The sequence below is a fragment of the Gadus macrocephalus genome, chromosome 8 (genome assembly GCF_031168955.1).
Source record: "Gadus macrocephalus chromosome 8, ASM3116895v1".
In the NCBI taxonomy this organism is placed as follows: Eukaryota; Metazoa; Chordata; class Actinopteri; order Gadiformes; family Gadidae; genus Gadus; species Gadus macrocephalus.
Genome location: NC_082389.1, coordinates 1,215,475 through 1,236,623, shown reverse-complemented (window position 1 = coordinate 1,236,623; position 21,149 = coordinate 1,215,475). Strand labels below are relative to the sequence as shown.

Below are 21,149 nucleotides of genomic sequence, written 5' to 3'. Positions count from 1 at the left end.
CCCAGCAGAGGTCGTGACCTCTGATGTCTCGCTCAACCTCTACCTGTCAAATGGATTGATCGCCATCTGTAACCATAGCAACAAAGTGAGCTGGTCAAACGCCACGATGGAGATTAAACCTCTGTGTTTTAAAGATGCTGGTAAGATCACAGCATATATTTATTAGTGGAGGGCAGAATGCGAATGTTCCTGTTATATATTCCACTGTTTTTAATTCCGTCCTAAAGCTTTTCCTCACATAACCGATGAATACAGTGCCGTCTATAACACCCTTCATACAGAACACCATTCATCAATAATGACATTTATTAATTTGGCTCAGTGCATTACTGACATCCATGCATAGTCGCGTTAACTATTCCAGAACAGACAGGTCACAGTTATTGAAGTTAGAGTGGCACTGTTCGATGATGTTGATAAATCCCTCCTCCCCGTTAAGTCGGCCAGTGTATCGGACAGTGCATTGAACAATGTTCCTGCACTTCTGTCTCTCTAGTTATCTGCAGCTCTGTCAGTGATGTTTCTACTTTAGGAGTTTATGTTTTCTGCATGTTGATGATAAAGTTCTTCCACTGTTTGATTCCTTTCTCTGTATTTATTTCTTGACAGTTTTTCTTGATAACAACTCAAACTATGAGAAATTAATTATCCTCTGTTGGTCGGTCCTGGTCATTCCTATCATCATTTTGGTCATTTTTTATTGCTGTAGAAAAAAGAGTAAGTCACATTAGTCTCCACTTTTACCTAATGAAACAAATAAAATGTTATATTGTATTATTATTTGTGTATCGTTCTATAATATTTGTGTGTGGTTCTTTTGTCTGTAGACAATCACCTCAAAGGCCATTCTGATCAGGTAAGCCCATTTCAAACTCTCCAAATTGGTTCACATCTCACATTTCGTTAACCACTTTGTTAACTATTCTTTTTATACTTAACAATTTTTTTTATTTAACCTATAACATAATATAAAATATTGTTTTTAATATAACTAAACTACAAACATGAACTATATTTGAAATTCTCTTCCCAGAGTCCAAACTGTGACCAAGCTGCCGCCATCTATATGAATGAGAGTCTGTTAGGACCCCCTCCTCTCCCTTTGGAGCCCACTGACATAGAACTCAACCCCATAAGCACCTAGGAGGCTCTATGGGAGACGTTGGCTGGAGGTTTAAAGTAAGTATCAGCGTTATCTTGCCGACATGAATGAAATAAGTGTGGAAAAGCAGAGTCAACGAAGGCCTACATCCCGAGGGTTACCGACATGTCCCTCATCCACAGCTTCTGCTGCCCCTGAGATGAACCCCGGTTACTGAGCTGACTCCAAGTGGACCCCTTAAACCTGTGAACCCCTCTATTCCTGGCTCACCTCATCCTGACAGGAAGAGAAGGGAAGGGCTTTATGACAGCCACAATGAACAAAGGAGCCCCCTTCATTCTTCCTCTCACTTTACTTAGAATGACTTGTATGTTAATGTTAACTAGTTAATGTTACTATCAAAGATCGCCTGTGTTATGAATGTATTCCAAAATCACTTATGTTGCTTCTTTGTCATTTGAATGCATGCTTATTGTCTTAGTAGAAGGGATTTTCATTGTTCTCGTGCATGTCACATCTTCATGTTAACCCGTATATGTGGTATAGGGGATTGATTCCTGTGATTATAGGTAGCTTGTGTCTTTATCATTCAGACTTCGGCTTTCTCAACCTCTATTATTTCTGTTAAAGTGTTGTCTTTATCAATGACAGCTGCTGGTTCAATCCCTGGTTACTATTGTTAAGGTGTCATTGGGAAAGATCCTGGTAACTTTATGCTTTATGGAATAAAAAATACATGTTTTAAATGTTTCTTTCAACTGCGCCTTTCCTGCCTACCTTGTCAACATGTTTTTTTAACATACACACGCAGGCAAAGTAAACACACACATGCACAGATACACAGACACACAAGCACACACACTCACACACACACAAACACACGCACAAACACAGACATGGATGACGAATTCTTGAAATTAGGGGCTGAAGCAATTTCAAAATGTGTTATTTATTTTTTACAAAGAAATAGTTAAAATATTTGTACAAATCTATTTCCACTCTTCAGATATATTTTGAAACGTAAATATTCATATAAAATATGATATATTTAGCTATATCATATTTTAATGATGGTTGATACAGATCATTTCAATGAATTTTTATTAATTCATACTATAAGTGCATATATAAAATATAAAAATGTTAATGTGTTGTGGGCCGGCTGAAATGGTCTCGCGGCCCGGAGGCCGGACGTTCCCCACCCCTGGCATTAAGAGAGGACAGAAACTCCCGCTCTGTAAAACCCAACCTTCTGATTACTGTGGAGAAACTGTGTTTGTTTCCACTGTTCTTCAAAATAGTCACTTACCGGCTACTTCCCCTGAACGTTCCTCTGATCCAACTGTCGCTCGCTCTGAGTGAGTGATCACACCAAAAAGAACCAAGAGCCAGTTCCGGGCTGGTGCTAGGGCCAGTTCCAAACAGGTTCCAGCCTTATCCCACTTAAGAACCAGTTGGTTTCACACCGGCCAGAGCCAGCCATGGAGCCGGCGTGAGCAACGTCATGACGTCACTGCGTTTTACTTTGAGTGAGTTTCAGGTCATGCTAACGTTACATTAACAAGGTTTCCAAAGTGTTATCTTGGTCATCCTTATCCTGAAATACACTGTGAAGAGCGAGGGCCGCATTTCCACAGAGCCTACAGTGTAGCCCCGTTTACGGTTTGCATACACACATAGCGCCACAATACAAACAACCGCCACACACGTCAGTTTAATCCACTACATTTATTTGCTCAACATGGTGCATATTTCACGCCGTCAACAATGCATTCATTTGTATATCCAACGCAAAGCTTACATTCATTCGTTTACAGTGGTGCAACAGATCATGAATTACCCAGATGGGACGCAAGTGATCCGTGGATCGGCTGACTATGCATAAGCAAAAATGTTGAGCGTTCACGTGATCGGCGCATGTTTAAAGGACAATCCCGGTATTTAAAGAGGACCTATTATACTACTTTTCTGGTCTTAATTTCTTATTAATGACTCTTATAGCGCAACCTGACACGAATCCCATCACAAAAAACAATGTAGATTTTCGGGAAACTCTTGCTCTCATCTGGGTGCTTTCAGCATTCTCTGTCAACGCTCGGTTTCGTCCTTCTCCGCCCCCCTCGTGCTAACCCAACTCCTTTGTGATTGGTTACCTTCCTTGAAGCACGCACTCGCGCGGGCAGATGTGACCAGGCATATGGGGGCGTGGCAGGAGTGCCTCTGCGTAGATGATTTCCTGGAAATGTGAATCGCAAACGTTGTCCCGAGTGTTTAGCGCTCTGCACAGCCACCCCAGACTGCCAGCAGAGAATATGTCGAAATGCGTTCACTTGCATGGGTAGTAGTCATGGACATAAGTAGTCCGGTGACTTGTCTACCCCAGCGTCTACCGTTGCTAAGCGACGTCACCGTCTTTGCGGACAAATTAATTCTCTGCTGATTAACACTACAAATGGCCAAAAGACTTGTATCCCCCCCCCTTAAATAAATACTATGGCAGAATTATTTTTATCATTCAACTTGAACATGTGTTTTTACAGTAGAGTGGTGCAGGGATGACGTATGTTGGCCAACCCGGAAGTGAGCGCCGCCCTGGAATCCCTCGACAAAAAGCCAACGGGTTTTGCCATTGGATTTTGGATTATTATAAATTGAAACAATTTAACTAAATATTTGTGAGATGTCATTACTCATTTGTGAGATGAGTTTGCTTCCTATTTATGTCGAGGATACACCCCTACTGTCCACAAGCATCACCCCCATATGGATTTGGAGAATTTTTGCCACGTCCCAGTGGTGGAGGTATCATATATATGAAAGAGGGCATTCAATTATACTATAATGATCAATTAGGAGGCCGAAGCCCTAAAGGAAGTGATGCAATAGGTGACTGAGGGTCAACATTTGAGAACCCCCTTTATCAAAGGGAGTCTCAAAGGACTAGTACGCTTCAACAGCGGCTGCAGCAGAAGTGTTGAGACGAAAGATGATATCAAGACATTTATAGAATATTCCCCTTCACATGATTCTTCGCACGACCTGCAGATTGGAGAGACTGAAATAACTCCCAAAATGAGTAATAATGTAAAAGCAGCCAAGTCCCACAAATTGCATGAACTATTTATTTCATTCCATTGTTTTGTTGATATGCATTATTGAAAAGTTTCAAGCATATGGATTTAATGCAATATCCACAAACGGTTCAAAATGGTACCATGAAATGTCTTGTTTATTGTATTAACCAGTTCATTTCTCTTTCGTGAAAGTCACCAAAAGTCGAAAAAAGTTAAACGCAAGGTCACAGGCTAACAGTGGAGCTGTGTTGGGAACCAGCAGCCAAGAGCTTCCATGGAAACTTTCTACCCATGTTAAATAGATTTAGTTGGCAGTTCCTTTTCTGCCCATTCTTTTTTAAACTTGTGGAAGCACTTTGCAGTACTGGGAGACACCATTTCTAACGGCAATGGAGCTAGATGCTGAAAATATCAAAAGATGCCCAAAGCAAATACCTTTAACCCATTGTTGTGTTTTATCAAATTAAAAAATGTCAGAGTTTCATTGACCACAAATTGAGCAGAAATATTTTGCATACAAATCTTTAAATAGTTTAACCACATTAAGAAAAATACATTTGTTAATTTTTTTTATTAGTGAAGCCACAAGTTTTGCACATTATCCAAACAGAATACCTGAAATGTTGATATTACAGCCCTTTCGGGTTAAATCAAGAGAAAAGGACAATCCAACAAGAGTGAAAAGTTTGGGTTGGGTGACCTATAGTTCAAAGATGTCCCCGTCAGGTAGACTAAATAAAAGTGTATTCCCAATTGCTCCAGGACATTCGTGTAATTTACTTGTGAGCTCTCCCTCAAGCCTAGAGAGACATCAGTGTTGAACCACCAACTGAAAGAGGGTATTTGCCATTAGTATGAGTGACAACATTTCATGGCTATTAATTTAGTTCATTATATTTAGCCGATTTGAATAGACTTTTCTAGCAGGTGAGGCTGTCAAAGAACTAAATATGGAGCAACTACAAAAAGTAAATTTGCAGCATGACCAAATTATACAAAAAGTAGGAACTGTTCCAGCAGATATGTTTTAGAAGTCTCTTTTGATAGGCAGGGAATAATTGTCTTTGTCACCCTGTAGTCATGCCATCAAATCTGTTGGGCAAAGTACCCCTACTGATTAATCCAGTAGACTCACCAGTCAAGTCCCCCTAGTTAGAAAATGGAAGAACCCAGTTAGTCATGTTAATTATTCTGTTGTTACAAATGAAGACTAATAACTTTCCACATATTACAATCCAAGTTACTGGCTGCAGTCTTGGATTTTATAGTTCTATATGAATAGATTCAATTTACTAAACTATTAATCATGCTTCAGAAGAATTAACCTTTCTTGGATGGCAGATCTACCACAAGCCTCCATTGCCACAACCTCCAGATGGCTTACGACCTACGGCAACTCCTCGACTACTGCAAGACAACAAATTGGCTCTTGCACACCAGACACGCATTTTGCTTTATTTTAGGTTTTCAAGCATCCTTGTAGGCTAACGGCCTACAAGGAAATGCTGAAGCTAGTGTTAGTGATGGCGATAGAAATTGACATGCTTGCGTGTACAAATATGCAACTGGAATTGCAAGGTTCACAGCCCAGTTGCATAAGTGGTTACAACCGTTGGATTGTAAGCAAAGGTTAAAAAAAATAATAATAAAAAAAAAAAAAATTCCCACAAACTAGTCAACATGGTCAATTGACAGCCTGTACAAAACGACCCTGGAATAGTAAAATGCAGCTTTACTGCGGATGAATTAAGCCAAACTGCATAAACATCCAATGGTAAACAGTATACAAATGCAATCAAGGTTGCACTCACACTAGGCCATCTGGGCGTGGCCGTCGCAACTGTGGCCTGGCCACGGTAGGCTCTTGTACATACGCCATCATGTCGCTAGCATCCAAACAATTCTACCAAACCTTAACCAACTAGTGAAAAATGGAACAAAAATTTAGCACACCCCCAGTGACTAATCACCTTGTCCAGGGGTGTTCCAACGTGGTTTACCAGAGGGCCTTGTGGACTTAAAGTAAGCCACACATTTGACAGAGACAACACGGAATGACGTTAAACTAAGCTAATCTACAGGTTACTAGTGCTAGTGCAATTACATGAGCATTTTGCACAATATTTGTACTCCAATGCTACGTAAAGCAGGCTTCTTCAGAAATCCGTAGCGTGCTACATTGAAGGGCAACTAACAAATCCTGACCAAGACCGAGAGATGGCTCTGGAAGCCACTACGGCCCACGCAGCAGATTACTGCGTGGACCGTGGTGGCTTCCAGATCAACCCTTCGGTGGACCATTCATACACATGTATTCCGAGGATGTTTTGAAGACACTGGAGTCCCATGGCACTAGATTACTTTGAAGACTAAGTTGGTATGGGGGGGCCCAAAGGGGGCCCCCCCATAGATCTTGTCAGTCAGTCATTTAACACCTGTTAAGAAAAACACACACACATCACAAGATACAAATCAGCAAAGCTAGGTTAACAAACAGCAGCAACATGCATGTCAAGGTGCAAAGAGCAGGGTTACTGATGGCTTGTGTCCGAGGAGACAGCCCAAAAACTTCAACATTTAATAAAGGAAAATTACTTTTACTCACAGCGGTGGTCCGTTTCGAAGTGCCATGCTGGTAGCAATATTGGTCTGGGCTGTTCAGTCAAATGCCCACAAAAACAAACACTCAACAACGCATGCTTCCAGTTTGTATAAAGTGACAATAGTGATCTGCAATCTAGATCTAAAACTTTCAACACTCCCTAAACTCAACCTCGATTGACACAGGCCGATGCAAAGTAAACCAAACCCAATGTGTTCACCTCTAATATAGGGGTGCGTGACAGGTGATCTCAATTAAGAGCTAATCAGAAAGAACACACACTGATCGGCCATGAGTGAGACGTTCAAAACGAGGACGAGGATTTAACGGAATTGTTACCATTCAAATTCAAATTTCTTTATTATTGGATAGGGTATGATATCAATGATTTGGGCTTTGAGTAGGCCTATATTTCTTAAATATATTTCTTACATTTTTTCACCCCTTCGCCTTTTGAATATGAAATCTATAATCTCAGCCTCTCTATAATTTGCCCAACACATCTTTTATTGTTCAAATAAAATCCCATTCTTATTTTGCCATTCATATTGAATCTTTACTGTCTTTCATTGTACAACACAATCATCTAATAATTATTCATAACGCTCTTCCATCTCCTTGGCTGCATTAAGACGAGGCTGCACACCCATAGCGAGTGACGTAGGACGTAAAGTCCCGGCCAGGTCGAAGTGGCGTCGATTTAGGCCCCGTTCACACCAGGCCCCCAGGATAGGCATATACTTCCGCAATCCACCCGTGCTCAGAGGCCAAGCCTGGTATTGCAGCTGTTTAAGCTGGCTGTGGACGGGGGTCCGTCGTTTCATGCGGCCCAGAAGTAGATATCGCCGTCCACTCCAATACAAGTGGGGAAGAGGATTGTGTCTCCGCAAAAAATGTCTGGATATCAACCAAAGGCTCATAATTACCTTCATGCCATGTCCTAAAAAAATGTAAGTTTTTTCATTTCAAAACGCCACCTCAAGCGTTTTATTAGCCGTTATCTCGCTGGTGTGCTGCTGAAAGGAGTCCTAGTGAAACAAATGGCATCCGAGAGGGCCTATTTCAGTGCTCCGTTAACGTGTCCGATTTTTGGACCGGTTCATCTGCTGCTCAATAACTCTCACGGTCCTCTGCTTGCGATCATTGTGATTCATCATGTATTGATCCATTTATTCAAAAGATCCAAAGACCAAGAAGCGGTGGTATACGGTATCAGTTCTATATTTCTGCATCCGGTACGTCACGGACTAGCCCACGTGTCTTGGCCGCATAACGCGGAAGCCAATCGCTCCTGTATGTTACCCCGCGCCACTGAGCAGTTTGTATAGGAATGAATGGGCGGCCATTTTCCAGTCCGTGGTCCATCCTTTATTATGTCCATGGTTCACACGAAGCCGATTTCATGGCGAAACCGCCAAGGTCTTGTACGGTTCGGCCTTCCGTACACACGAAGCCGGCGAATCCACTGACCGAAACCGCAAACTTCTGAAACCACCCTCGGAGGTGGTTTCAAATCTACCCGGTTTCGTTTTGGATTCGTGTGTACGCCTGAATCCGACTGAAACCGCAAACCATGACGTCATCGCCCCACCCCTCGACCTCCTAGCCAATGGCTCTTAAGCCCGCGGAGTCTCAGAAATCACATGCGAGCATGCGCATAAGGGCAGCCTCTTTATGCGCATGCTCGCCTCTTCTTCTTATTTCATTTCTTCTGGATTTCTGTACCAGAAGCAGCGCCCCTTATGGGCCTGGAATGTGTACTACAGCGTTTCTACAGATCTACCCGGTTTCGCTTGGCTTCGTCTTTACGGAGATACTTCGAAACCGGATAGATCGAAACCGTAACGGTTTCGCCCGTTTCGGCTTCGTGTGAACGGGGCCTTAGAGAGTCCCTTCGATCCACACTTCAGGATTAGCCCGTTTTGAGTACGGCATCCGGGTCCTTGAAGTATACTTCTTTTCGCCGGATCTGAATTGGAACGTACTGCGTACTCAAATTTTGGCTAGTAAGTACGGACAGTACGGTTATTGAAACACGGCACAGGTTCGAGCGTGTGCATGGCTTGAATTGCGTGTGTCTCACGCCGAATGCATGAGAAATGAGAGCCCTGTACTTACGTGACACAAACCAGCACCGCAAACGTTCTCTCCCGTTTGAGATGACTTCTTTCTTTATAGGTTCATGGGTCTGATTCGCCGATTTCCCATGCTGATATCCCCGGGTCGAAGATGCCCGAGATTCTCGGGCATCTTCGACAATTTGGCTATAGATTGTCTCATTACACGCTAAATAATATAATTATAGCCTAATTATATATAGCCTATACATATAATTAGGCAATATATATAATTAGGCAATATATATATCATTTGTGGTTTTGGCATAAACATAACTAGGGTGCACTGTACTATCTGCGCACACCCTTTCTGAAGCCTCTCTCGCTCTCTCTCTCTCTCTCTGTCCCTCCCTCTCTCTCTTTCTCTCTCTCTCGTACCGTTTAGTTAATTGTCTTAGAACACTCCCATTCAGAATGCATTGGTTTACATTTCGTTCTGTGTAACACGCAAAAAGTCGGACTATCGTGCTCTGGAACACGCTTCAATAGATTAACGTTCGTGCGCAGGAGCACGCAATCGCGTGATACCGGGTTGCACAGAGATGCCGTTCGCCAATACCCCCGTGGCTGATCGTGACCAGTCGATACCTCTTTGTTCATCAAGATCGATACCAACGACATTAAACATAACAATAGGATATAGATAGCCCTCTATCAAAGTACTCTGTGCTTTTTGAGTGTCGTATATCCGTGCATCCAAACTGAGTTAGAAAAGAAACGAGGAAAACAGACATGTCTTGTTAAAATAAAGGAATTAAGAAATAACTGTAACGTTCAACATTACTTTATGCCTTGTTGAAATGTCTGTCCCAAAAGTTGGAGATGTTCACACTTATGTTGGATTACACTCATTATCACACAGTTTAAATATTACATCCAGGCTTCTGGTTACAGCACTGTTCGTTCAACTCCAAATTAGTCACAGGGCTTCAAAAGAGTATAGCTTGTATTAGTAATGGAATGACACCAGCCTATATCCTTTATGATCCTAAATGTGGATTTCACACGAGCACATCCTGCTGGTCTTTGACAAAAACACATATTCCCTGATCACCATGAATATAATAAAAGTATGACTCAGGACCATGTGGAGTCAAACAGAACTTCTAATTTCCTGGTTAACGTGTAGTTCAGCAGAGCACATGGAACTGCCCTGATGAAGCTGGCTCCCAGGCCGTTGTAATACCCTCTCAGTCCGTGCCTTGCGTAGATTCCAGTAAATCCTTGTAATACACTTGAGCCGGGGTGTGAAACCGCGCAGAAAGCTGGAAGAGACAGACACACTAAATATGAAACATTATGGCTTATGTTTAAACAAAAATATGCAGCATGGCTTGACTTATTCCTTTAGAAACGTATTCCTTTAGTTCTTGCATTAAATAATGCAAGAACAAATCCACAGCGCAGAGCTGTACATGCTGCCAATGTAACAGGCATTCACATCTGGGTCTGTATATTGGTCCAAATCGAAATGTGACATGTACCCTGGGCCTGTTGCTGTGTTCGTATCAACGCCAGTGGGTAGCTGGTCACTTGTCCAGAGGCAAAGGCCACGAAGCTGAAGAAAAACAGCTGGGAGTCGCTGTTGTAGGACGGATCATTTCTGGCCCAGTTCACAATGGTCTATAATAAAGAAAGCAAATACAGTTATCTGTTGTGGGTCTGGAACAACCAGGCCCACCTTATTCACCTAGGCATTTTCTTCTGCTTTCACACATACATGAAAGTCCTGCTATTCTCCTGATGGGCGTATTTGTGAACAACATATCCTGACATTTGTACCCTGGGAATCTCCTGAAAAACTAACCCTGAGGTAGTATTTTATCCGTAGGAAATGTAAATTAGAAAGTCTGTATTTCTCACACCACTTGAGTGGCCAGTTTGATGACTCTTCGGTATTCATTTGCATTTCATTGAGTGGCAACCTAAATTATAATCAACCAGTTGCCTTTTGTTCGAACTTAGACCCTCCGTCACATATCCCGCCCCTTGCAAGCCAACCCCCCTAAACCCCCCGTCGATTCTACTGATGTCTGAACGACATCGATGTCCGCATATGAAGCATCAACTGTGGATCACCCTCAGGGTCGAATTTCCTAATATACAAATGTGGCGAAAATGCGGAGGACACGTGTGAAAACGGCTTTTGTAATGTGTGTGAATTTTTTTCTCTTTAGAATAATGTCATCGTGTGCAGACGTTCATAATGGCTGTCATTCGATAATCAAACACTTTGACCGGCTTTTTAACCGGTCATATCTCGAATCTTAAACCGTGTTCTTCTGAAGAGCTAGCTTGGTCCCTGGCCGGTGCACAGTGCTCCCGTTATGGGCTCACCTGATGCACGGCGCACTCCACGCCCGCGTACGGGATCATGCAGAGCAGGCTGGGCCCGACGCCCCGGTAGAAGGAGGCCAGCGACTCGTTACGGTAGACGGAGCGCGCGCACTGCACCATGCCGAGGTAGGTGCCGCTGTGCTGCAGGTTCAGCCTCACCTTCAAGACCTGTACAGTGGAGGCATCAGCTGTTACAAAACCCACCACATCCCAAAGCGTAAACCTGCACGATGGCCCTTACCGGCAGCAGCTATTAACTCCATAAAACCAATATCGGAACTATCGGATACCTCCTATTTCCTATTTATGAATATACTTCTTTATTTTGTATAATTTCATATACCTATGTGACATGTACAAAAATAAAGTAATACCAAATTACGGTGTTACTACTAACTAAGCAACCTGTAACATCATCTACTTGTAGGTAACAACACTGTGTAGGTACACAGGTTGTTCCATAACATTGTTATCACATAGTAAGTACATGCTGGTGCATTGTTTAGGTCAGGGGTCACCAACACCGTGCCCGCGGGCACCAGGGCGCCCGCAAGGACCACATGAGGCGTCCGCAGGCCTGTTCTGAAAATAACGCTACTCGTTCTTGAACAACTCTTTCCCACCTTTTTTAAGTCATTGTTGATAATTATTGTGAGAAATCATTAACGTGATCAGTTTCTTCACATAGATGAGTATCATTAATCAATATTAATAATATATAACTAAAGGCAAACTGAACAAATTGATTATTTCAGAAGAGTGTATCAAACTGGGTGCCGTTCGTATGACTCAGTACCCATGAAGGAGCTCTCAGGTTAAAAAAGGTTGGTGACCCCTGCGGTGCATAGGGGAACTGGATACCTCTAAAGGGTAGAAGACAGCGTGGGCAAAAGCACCAGAGCCGCACCCCAGGCCAAACCGCTGCTGTACCGACAGGCCTTCCTTGGTCCGATCCTGGGTGTACATCTTCATCTAGGGAATGCAGTGGAGGAGATAAAGTGCCAGACTGTGATCACGATTCATTTATGGGGTGAGCGTTTTAATAGACCAAGAGGACAAAGGGCGCGTCGAGATGTACAGTTGATTATGCCGTTTCCGAAGGAGGAAATGCATTTAGTTTTCTGTGTTCGTGTTTGTCCGTGTCCATGTGTGTGTGCGTGTATGTGCTTGTATCTCTGGATGTGTGCGTGCGCATCGTGTACTCGTGAGCCAGCTACACATCCATAGGTACTCACACACCTGAGTGTATATCATGCACTGCAGAGTGGACTGTGGGGTTCCCTTCAGCACGTTGACAACGTTTCCTTGCCACATGGAGCGTAGCCCGCCCGCCCTCTGCTTCGCCAACGCCTGTGCAAACGTCTTGGATCCATGGACCTGCATGAAAACAGAGAGTAGATGCATGGAAAGTTTGAAAACAACTGGTGTACAGGCAAATATTCCTGTACTGAAACATTTCTCAGTGACAGACGGAGACATGCAAAAGTATGTCCACAAGTACACAAAAATAGATGGTAAGTAGCTCAGAGAACAGCACATGCAGTGAAAAGACAGAAATTGTGTTCATAGTTATAAGGATGGCACAACTTCTGGGTGTTTACGATCAGCTTTCGATCTCGCACTCGACGATACAGATCCTTCCCGGATCAGGGCCAACCTAATGCTGCCATCTAAGGGTTTTCATGCTGGTGCGGATCAGGCACCTGCAGCTGGGTCTTCAGTCGGTCGATGGGGGCCGTGACCGTTCGAGAGATGGCGTCCGCCAGTCCCGCCGCAAGGACAAACCTCCTCCACACGCCGGAGCCCGACATTCCCTCTGGGAACTCCAAGGAGAGGGGACGACTCTCGCCCACGTCAAAAACCTGCAATGATGATATATTTACATTTTTGGGGGTATTTCCCCTATTGTGGGTCAACTGTTACAGTTTGTGAGTTCCTTATAGCTACTCGTGTTAGCCTTCACAAATACGCAGAACAATACTTATATTTGCATGGTAGACCTTTTTCCAAGCCATGTTGCTCACTCGGTGGTGGTTCTGGTGCTAATCATGTTATAAACATTAGCCGAATATCACAGTCTTACCAAACTGTGTTTCCAAGACGACACCAGTTCACCAATGTTATCGGCAGGGTTGAGAATGATATGGTGTAGGAATTCCCCCCAGTCCACTGTCATAGAGTTGTCCTTGTCCATCCTAAAAAGAAAGTACCGTCCTCATTGGTTAATTTACAAATTCACCAGCTGCTCACAGACTATTATTACTCTACTGTGTCGTTTGTGAGCCATTTCTCCCTATTCCCAATGAATGCTGATGGAAATAGGACATAGCAAGAGAGCTTGCTATTTTGAAACCGTTTCAAACAATGCTACATTCATGTAATTCACTTTTTATTCCAATAATTATTTGAGGGGAAAAAAAGTCTTACATTTGTATTATTCTTTTTGCATTCGGCTGTGAAATGCTCACTCCTAACTCCTTAAACAAACAAACGATATCGTCCTGGTCAATCAACCCTGATCAGAGAAGAGATGATATGAGTACACAAGTCCAATATATGTATATTTTCTTTTCTACTTATATTAGAAGTTATTTTCTTTATGTATAATGTTCCTTTGTTCATGTTTTCATCCTGTAGAGCGCCCACAAATGTATTTCTGCTACAGAGTTCTGTGGTAGGCTATAGAAGTCTAACAATCGGTCTGTAGGCCTACTACACTCCAACTGTTCACCCTGTTTATTCCGTGGCTACTTACTTACCACACTTGTTCTTGTCAAGCTCATGGAAGTGAATTTTCCATTTTTTCTCCCTGTCCGTCATGTAATGGAGGAATTCATTGTAATCCAATCTGCCATCCTTGTCTTGGTCGTAGCCTTCAAGGATGTTCTGTTGAAGTAGTCTGTGTTAAGGCTAATCCATCAGTAAGCACTGCATGAGCATAGTTTAACAGCACAAGCTTGTATTATCAAGGTGATCCTTAGCCTACCTTAACCTTCTTTTCAGTGGGTAGGATTCCCGATTTTCTCATCTCATTGTGAAGCTCATCCACTGATATGAAGCCATTATTATCCTTATCCAGTTTAACAAATAAACCACGAAAGTTATCCATGATTAATTTGAAATGGTCTCAGGTAGCATTAGATTTTTTTCAAAATAAGAACATTCAGAAAATTAATACGAAACGGTCGCTGTTGATTGACCTCCGTATACAGACGCTGAGTCATGGCTTTAGTCAATGGCAATGCGGTAAAGGCCTATCCGTTCTGTTGCTCTCCATCCCTGAAGGACAGTAGACCCCTTATTGTAACCAGCCATAGCGCGTAGTCTCCACCAGGTGTCCCTGTTGTTTCACAGTAGTAAAATGCCCATGCCCGAAGAGAAACCCCTTTGTAGGCTATGATAATTATGTAATGAGGATAATCATAATTTATTCAGTTCATTTTGTTTGTTTTGAGATTTTCTTTAAATTGTAATATTGCATATCTTATTGACAATTCATATAATTGCGCAGTACTTTCCCGTCTCGGAATAATAAGTATTATTAATAAGTAATAACAAAATCTTTATCAACAAAAGACAATTGTGCAGCTTCTCCTCACAGAGAAATCCATTAGTAAACAACACAATGTGGTTCTAATGAAACCATTCTGTTGACCAATTGCCTCGAGGAGAAAGGCATGGGGTATAAAACGTCCGGACGTGTCTCGTCACAAATTTGGCGTCCGCTCAAGCACACACACACACGCACTACAGCTGTTCCCAATGTCTGTCATGTCGCGTCCAGTTTTTTTTTATTGAACTACAATAACTCGTTGTCGCACCTGGGGGGGCTTTCCAAAGGATAAATGTGCAAATGACGTGCCTCAGCACTCGCTTTCTAGAAAGAGCTGCTGAATTCCAATGTTCACCCCCGACGCAGGGGAGTGCGTAATGGCTATTTAGAGAGGGTACCACGTCACGGATAAATAACACAGGGTACACGGCGTTTATGAACAGCCTCCGGACGATAACAGTCCCAAGTCACCCTCTTCCTCTCGTGGTTTTAATAGCGAGTAGTAGGCCTACCAAAGGCATAGCGGTACATCTACTGCCGCCATATCACACGGTTTTCTGGATTCATTTTCTTTTGGGACTGACAGCACCCGCCGACCGCGTCGAGCAGCAGTTTTTCAAGGCGGGGACGTTTTTGGGGGAAAATGGGGAAAGATTACTATAAAATACTAGGTATTTCTAAAGGAGCCGCGGATGAGGACATCAAAAAAGCATACAGAAAGCAGGCCTTGAAATGGCACCCCGACAAAAACAAGGCAGCCAATGCCGAGGAGAAATTCAAGGAGATCGCCGAGGCGTATGAAGTCCTCAGTGATCCCAAGAAGAGGGAGATTTATGACCAGTACGGAGAGGAAGGTAACGTTGCTATAAACACATCCACGTCGTTGCTGAGGGCATGGAATGCTATTTGTGACAGCCTACTAAAAATGAGACATGGCTACCAAACTCGTAATGGAACTGTCTCTGGCCTATAAATCATCCTTCGCGAATTATCGCTAATCGAAGTCTAAAAGTCTACCTACATGGAAGACCGACCTAGATCATGTTCATGATGCTCATCTCCGTTATTCCTTTTAGAGGAAACCTCTACATTCAACCGATGTGGAGCTTGATAATGAAGTAGCTGCCACTGTTCTTGTACCTTCTAGTTACTTTACATTTTATTCATGTTTTGAATGTCGTTTTGCAGCCATACATCACTTTTTGTGGTTTCCTGGCATGACTTCTCCCAGTAGCCTGATGGTTCCCACCCATCTACAACCAGGCTAGGTTCTGGATTGGGAATGCTCCCTAAAAAGGCTACTGGAAGAAGTTCTTACATTCCATTATGTAGAACTATGTAGAATAATAATAATTAAAAAAAAAAAAAAACTAAAAGGATAGAATAATGTTTTATGAAGGAGGGCTTCTATGCCATCCATAACCATCTTTAGCCCTACTGTTAGTAATAATAACAATAAAATAAAAGGCGTTTCATTCGTAATGCATTAATCTCTTAAAGCTACACAGTATTTGCAAATTCTCAAGCATCTTTTAACTACAGCTATTTGATTGTTCAATATCTCCCTTTGAAAATGCAAGTGAATAAAAGGGCATGCTTCCGTACAATGAAAAAAGAAGATAACAGATTCTAAATGAAGGAAAAATCCAGTCAAAGGATGAGCTTTCTCAAAATTAAAAAAGATTTGCAATCTGTTGTTTTATGCATAAACTAGTGGTTCATGAAATAAATTATTATATATGTGTCATTAAAAACACCTCCACCATGACCCATGAACTAATGGCTCTAGTGAAGTCCCACACAGTGGAGGTTTAATGCACTGGCTTGTTCCACCCGTTATTCTGCCTCTTAGTAGGCTCAGGTTTAAGGTTATGTCTTTTTATAAACTTAGTGCCTCACATTTATGAATATGACATAACCAGGTTTAGAGCTTCCGGTGGACTGTGACACATGTAAAAGTAGGATAGTTGCGTTGAAAAACAGAGTTCAAGTATGAATACTCATCCTACATAGAATTACTCAAGAGCATCGAAATCGTACCTCAGCCCGGAGCCCTGAGGTAAACTCACCACCGTAAATCATAAGCTTCATAAATGGGTGACAGAGTTGTTTGACAAGTGTTACTTGTTAAACATACATTCTAATGTGTATTTGATAGGTAACACTTGCTTGTCAAATACACATTAGAATGTATGGTTAACAAGTATGATTAACCAAATGATAACCCAAAATACGCAAAAACATAATGAAAACATCTAAACAAACCCCAAAAAGAAAGCAGTAAACTCTTTATCATTCTGCAAACTCTCAAAGCAGACCGAGTCCAACCACGCTAGTCCTGGCCACGCCCCTGACCGGCAGACCTTGTGTCTCTCTCCCCCCTGACGTCAGGTCTCAAGGGAGGCAACGGCCCCGCCCCCGACGGCCAGGGCAGCAACTTCACCTACACCTTCCACGGGGACCCGCACGCCACCTTCAACACCTTCTTCGGCGGCGCCAGCCCCTTCGAGATGTTCTTCGGGCGCAAGGCCAACGGGCGCGGCGGCGGCGGCCTCGGCGGCGACGACGACGACATGGAGGTGGACGGCGGCGACCCCTTCGGCTCCTTCACCAGCTTCAACATCAACGGCTTCCCGCGCGAGCGCCACGTGGGCGTGGGGGGCCAGCAGCAGCAGCAGCAGCAGGGGGGGGGTGGAGGGGGGGGGCAGCGGCGTAAGCAGGACCCGGCCATCCACCACGAGCTGCGGGTCTCCCTGGAGGAGGTGTACCACGGCTGCACCAAGCGCATGAAGATCTCCCGCAAGAGGCTGAACGCCGACGGGCGCACGCTGCGCCACGAGGACAAGATCCTCGCCATCGAGATCAAGCGGGGCTGGAAGGAGGGCACCAAGATCACGTTCCCCCGCGAGGGAGACGAGTCGGCCAGCACCATACCCGCCGACATCGTGTTCGTCATCAAGGACAAGGCCCACCCCCACTTCAGACGGGAGGGCTCTGACATCGTGTACGCGGTGCGCGTCAGCTTGAGACAGGTAAGGCGTTGGGGAAGGCGGACGCAGCAGTTACACCACGTGATGCGCTTCCAAACATTTAGCCGATTTGCACGTTCATCGTGTTTCGGGGTTATTCGATGCACCCAAGGGATCCATCATCACCCATTGGCCGATGTTTTCCGCACTATGGATTAGAGTTTGTATCATACTTACTAATACATTTCAAGTTCTAGACCGGTCACAGGTCGGCGGACATTTGAGTGAGACATTTCTTTCTCAAATTGGTTTCCAATGAGTATAAATACCCACACCCTTCAGGAGCTTGTTATGTCATCTGAATCATGGAGGGGTGAGAAATAAGATCGGCAACACTGTGAGACAGAATGGTAGAGGCTCGCCCACACACAGTTGGTGCAAAGATGTACTAATATGGCCTCTGGCCCACGGGAAAACGTGTAGGCCTTTAGTTCTCAACACCTCTTTTGAGAATATAATAATATCTACTGTTCAAAAACAGACCTGGGGCCGGCCCTGAGTGATGAGATGGTCTTGAAACGCATGAACAACAACAGAGGTGTTATTCAGCCCGTTAATCATGTCGTACGACCGCACTGTACGGGAGGAAATGTAAATGACTCATTACTTTCTCTAAAGTGTTTAACAGGACACAGTGTCCCCAATGGGAACAGCAGTGAGCCATTGACTAGCTGCTGCTGCTACGCTCTCACGCGACCACTAAACTACTACTTCCTTCTGCTGCATGCTGTGTTTCCAGCCGTGTTCCAGCATTGTGTTCCCGGGGGCCGATTTCTCCGTGAATCGTATCTGACTACAACATCTTTTATTCCCTGAATGTTCCATCCATTGGTTTTCAACCTTATAAAACCTGATACTTACACATATTATTGTACTTACATCCATAATATCATCCAAAATATATAATGAGTTTGAGTTCAATACAATTTCAGGAGGCTGGTAACCTCAAGGCCGCTAGTTCGATGCCCGGCTCCTCCTCGCTGGGTGTCGAGGTGTCCCTGAGCGAGACGCCTCACCCTGACTGCTCCAGACGAGCTGGCTGTCGCCTTGCATGGCTGACACCGCCGTCGGTGTGTGAATGTTGAGCAATATTGTAAAGCGCATTGGGTAAAAGCGCTATACAAATGCAGTGCATTTACCCTACCGGTGGGTCAGTGGCTATGGAATATGTGTAGAAACACAGTCCATTACTTAAGCAATAGCTCACGACAGGCTGTGGTATGTGCTCATTATACCACTGTTAAGGGGCGTTGTTCAGCCCGACACGCAGCGGAGGGCCGGCGACACCCTTAAAAAAAAAAACAAGAAAGTCAAAATAGCTGTTTTTTTTAAAGAATACAAAAAAGTAGTCCCTCCTGGCTGCCTTCAAAATGCACGATGGTCGCTATGCAACACACTTTAGCGTCCCTCCGAGAGAAGGCTCGGCTAGAGCGGTTCGCCGGCAATTTATCCCATGGAGCAGTTCACTCGCCGTGTGCCTAAGCTTTCGTTAGTCTCTCCATCGCCTTGCTCACTCCCGGAGTAACAACATTTACACCCTCTCCATCATTCAACATACAGTATTTTTAGGCTACTACCAACTGCTACTTTGTAACCGTTTCTACTTCCAGGCGCGGAGTGATATGCAAACTTTCACAAAATGATTGGGCGTCATAGCAGTTATGTATACGCTCATTATACAACAGTTAGGAACCAATCAGATCGCTGGATTTAAGCCACCCGTTGTATAAATTATAATAACACAGAGTGAACCTGACAAATCAACAGCGAAACGCCTCGTTTAAATAAATCAGCTTACGAGTGTGCAGTGATTTTACACTTTTTTAGTCTTCATACTATTGTTGGCTGCACATCACCAGCGCCTGAGGATCAAAAGGCTGTGCACGGGGACTTTCTTCTCTTCACAGCGGAGACCCTATTCTACTGAACCCCTAACCCTAACCCTGTGTCCTTACAGTCGCTGTGCGGCTGCTCGGTGACCGTGTCCACCATCGACGGGAACACGTGCAACATGAAGATCACGGACGTCATCAAGCCGGGCATGAGGCAGATCGTGGCCGGCCAGGGCCTCCCTCTGCCCAAGACCCCAGAGCAGAGGGGAGACCTGGTGGTGGAGTTTGACGTGAACTTCCCAGAGACTCTACCTAGCAACGCCAAGGACGTTCTGAAACGCCACTTACCTGCCTGAGAGGAAGAGGGGAAGGAAATGAAAGAAGAAGGACATGGACGGAACAAGGGGTGATGTCTTAGCACCTGACAAGATCACACAGACAAACACACGCACACACGCACGTATACACAGATATAAACACAGATAAACACAATAAGGACATCTGTTGGCTCTTGACCGGTGCCCCCCTCCCCCTAACCCCTTTCAATGAATGTGCAATTTCTATTTTTCATATATGTGGTGTTTTTATTAACGCCATGCATGTTGCCAAGTAGATGAAGTGTTTATATCTGAAAGTTAACATTGTGTACATGGTAACTCCTTACTTCTCCTCCCACTATTTTTGTTAGGTTTCCTTTGATGATGAAGATGCAGATGTAAACAATTGCCAAAGTCCTAGTTATTTTAGAAACCTGCCCTGTGGTAAAGGACATGTTCTATTCGTTTTTTGTATTCCTTTGGCCAGTTTTCACAAATGTATAATCAAGCCACGTTCTTATGTACAGATTCAAGTGTGTATTTTGAGGCAGACCGTGTAATAAAAGATAGATGCTTTTATAGATATGCTAAAAAAGGCTCAACTAAAGAAACGCAAGTGTACCCTAGGGACAAAGGGTGCAAGGGCCGACTACACTCAAACATTTGGCTATTGCACATTTTAGGTAAGGCCTACGGAACTGTAACTTTTAAATAACGATGCAAACTTCAGCCTACTTTGAAGAAGAATAAAAGTGACTTTTATTTTAACAAATTGCTATAGTTTGTTGTGACTGTCGACTACCTAAAGATCTGATTTATCAAACTTGATAATAAAATCTATTGATACATGTTTTTCTATGTTTTCTACCTTACTAGTGTGTAGTGGGACTGTAAATATAGGCTGGCTCTTTGGACTCAGCTGTTAGCAATTAGCTGCCAACATCGAGGCCTTTGCATTTTCCCACAAGGGAGCGCCATATCACTCATCTCGGATCAATGGTCCAGCGTGTGCTTTTTTTTTTATTTATGATTAGGCAAGTTTACTTGGGCGAATATCCGATGCCTTTTTCTTTTTAATGTTCAGTTTTGTTAGGAAACGTGATATATCTATCTATATGTACTGCATATAGATAAAGATATCTATATATACTGTATATATAAAAATAACTTAAGCTTTTTTCTTCAT

At 43.5% G+C, this 21,149-nt stretch overlaps 2 protein-coding genes across 2 annotated transcripts; one reads left to right on the top strand and one right to left on the bottom strand.

Moving 5' to 3' along the window:
* Window positions 1-9,583: 9,583 nt before the first annotated feature.
* slc25a24l (solute carrier family 25 member 24, like) lies at window positions 9,584-14,541 on the bottom strand. The gene is made up of 10 exons (XM_060057947.1): window positions 14,219-14,541; window positions 13,992-14,118; window positions 13,660-13,747; window positions 13,316-13,427; window positions 12,936-13,094; window positions 12,472-12,609; window positions 12,094-12,204; window positions 11,233-11,400; window positions 10,380-10,518; window positions 9,584-10,160 (listed from the first exon to the last, which is right to left on the bottom strand). Exons 1-10 carry the CDS (start codon window positions 14,339-14,341, stop codon window positions 9,973-9,975), a joined length of 1,353 nt encoding a protein of 450 aa, XP_059913930.1. The 5' UTR covers window positions 14,342-14,541; the 3' UTR covers window positions 9,584-9,972.
* A 428-nt stretch (window positions 14,542-14,969) lies between these two features.
* Window positions 14,970-20,815, top strand: dnajb4 (DnaJ heat shock protein family (Hsp40) member B4). Its single transcript, XM_060057948.1, has 3 exons — window positions 14,970-15,639; window positions 17,177-17,817; window positions 19,772-20,815. The coding sequence occupies exons 1-3, from the start codon at window positions 15,429-15,431 to the stop codon at window positions 20,000-20,002; spliced, it is 1,083 nt and encodes a 360-aa protein (XP_059913931.1). The 5' UTR covers window positions 14,970-15,428; the 3' UTR covers window positions 20,003-20,815.
* The last annotated feature ends 334 nt before the right edge of the window (window positions 20,816-21,149 follow it).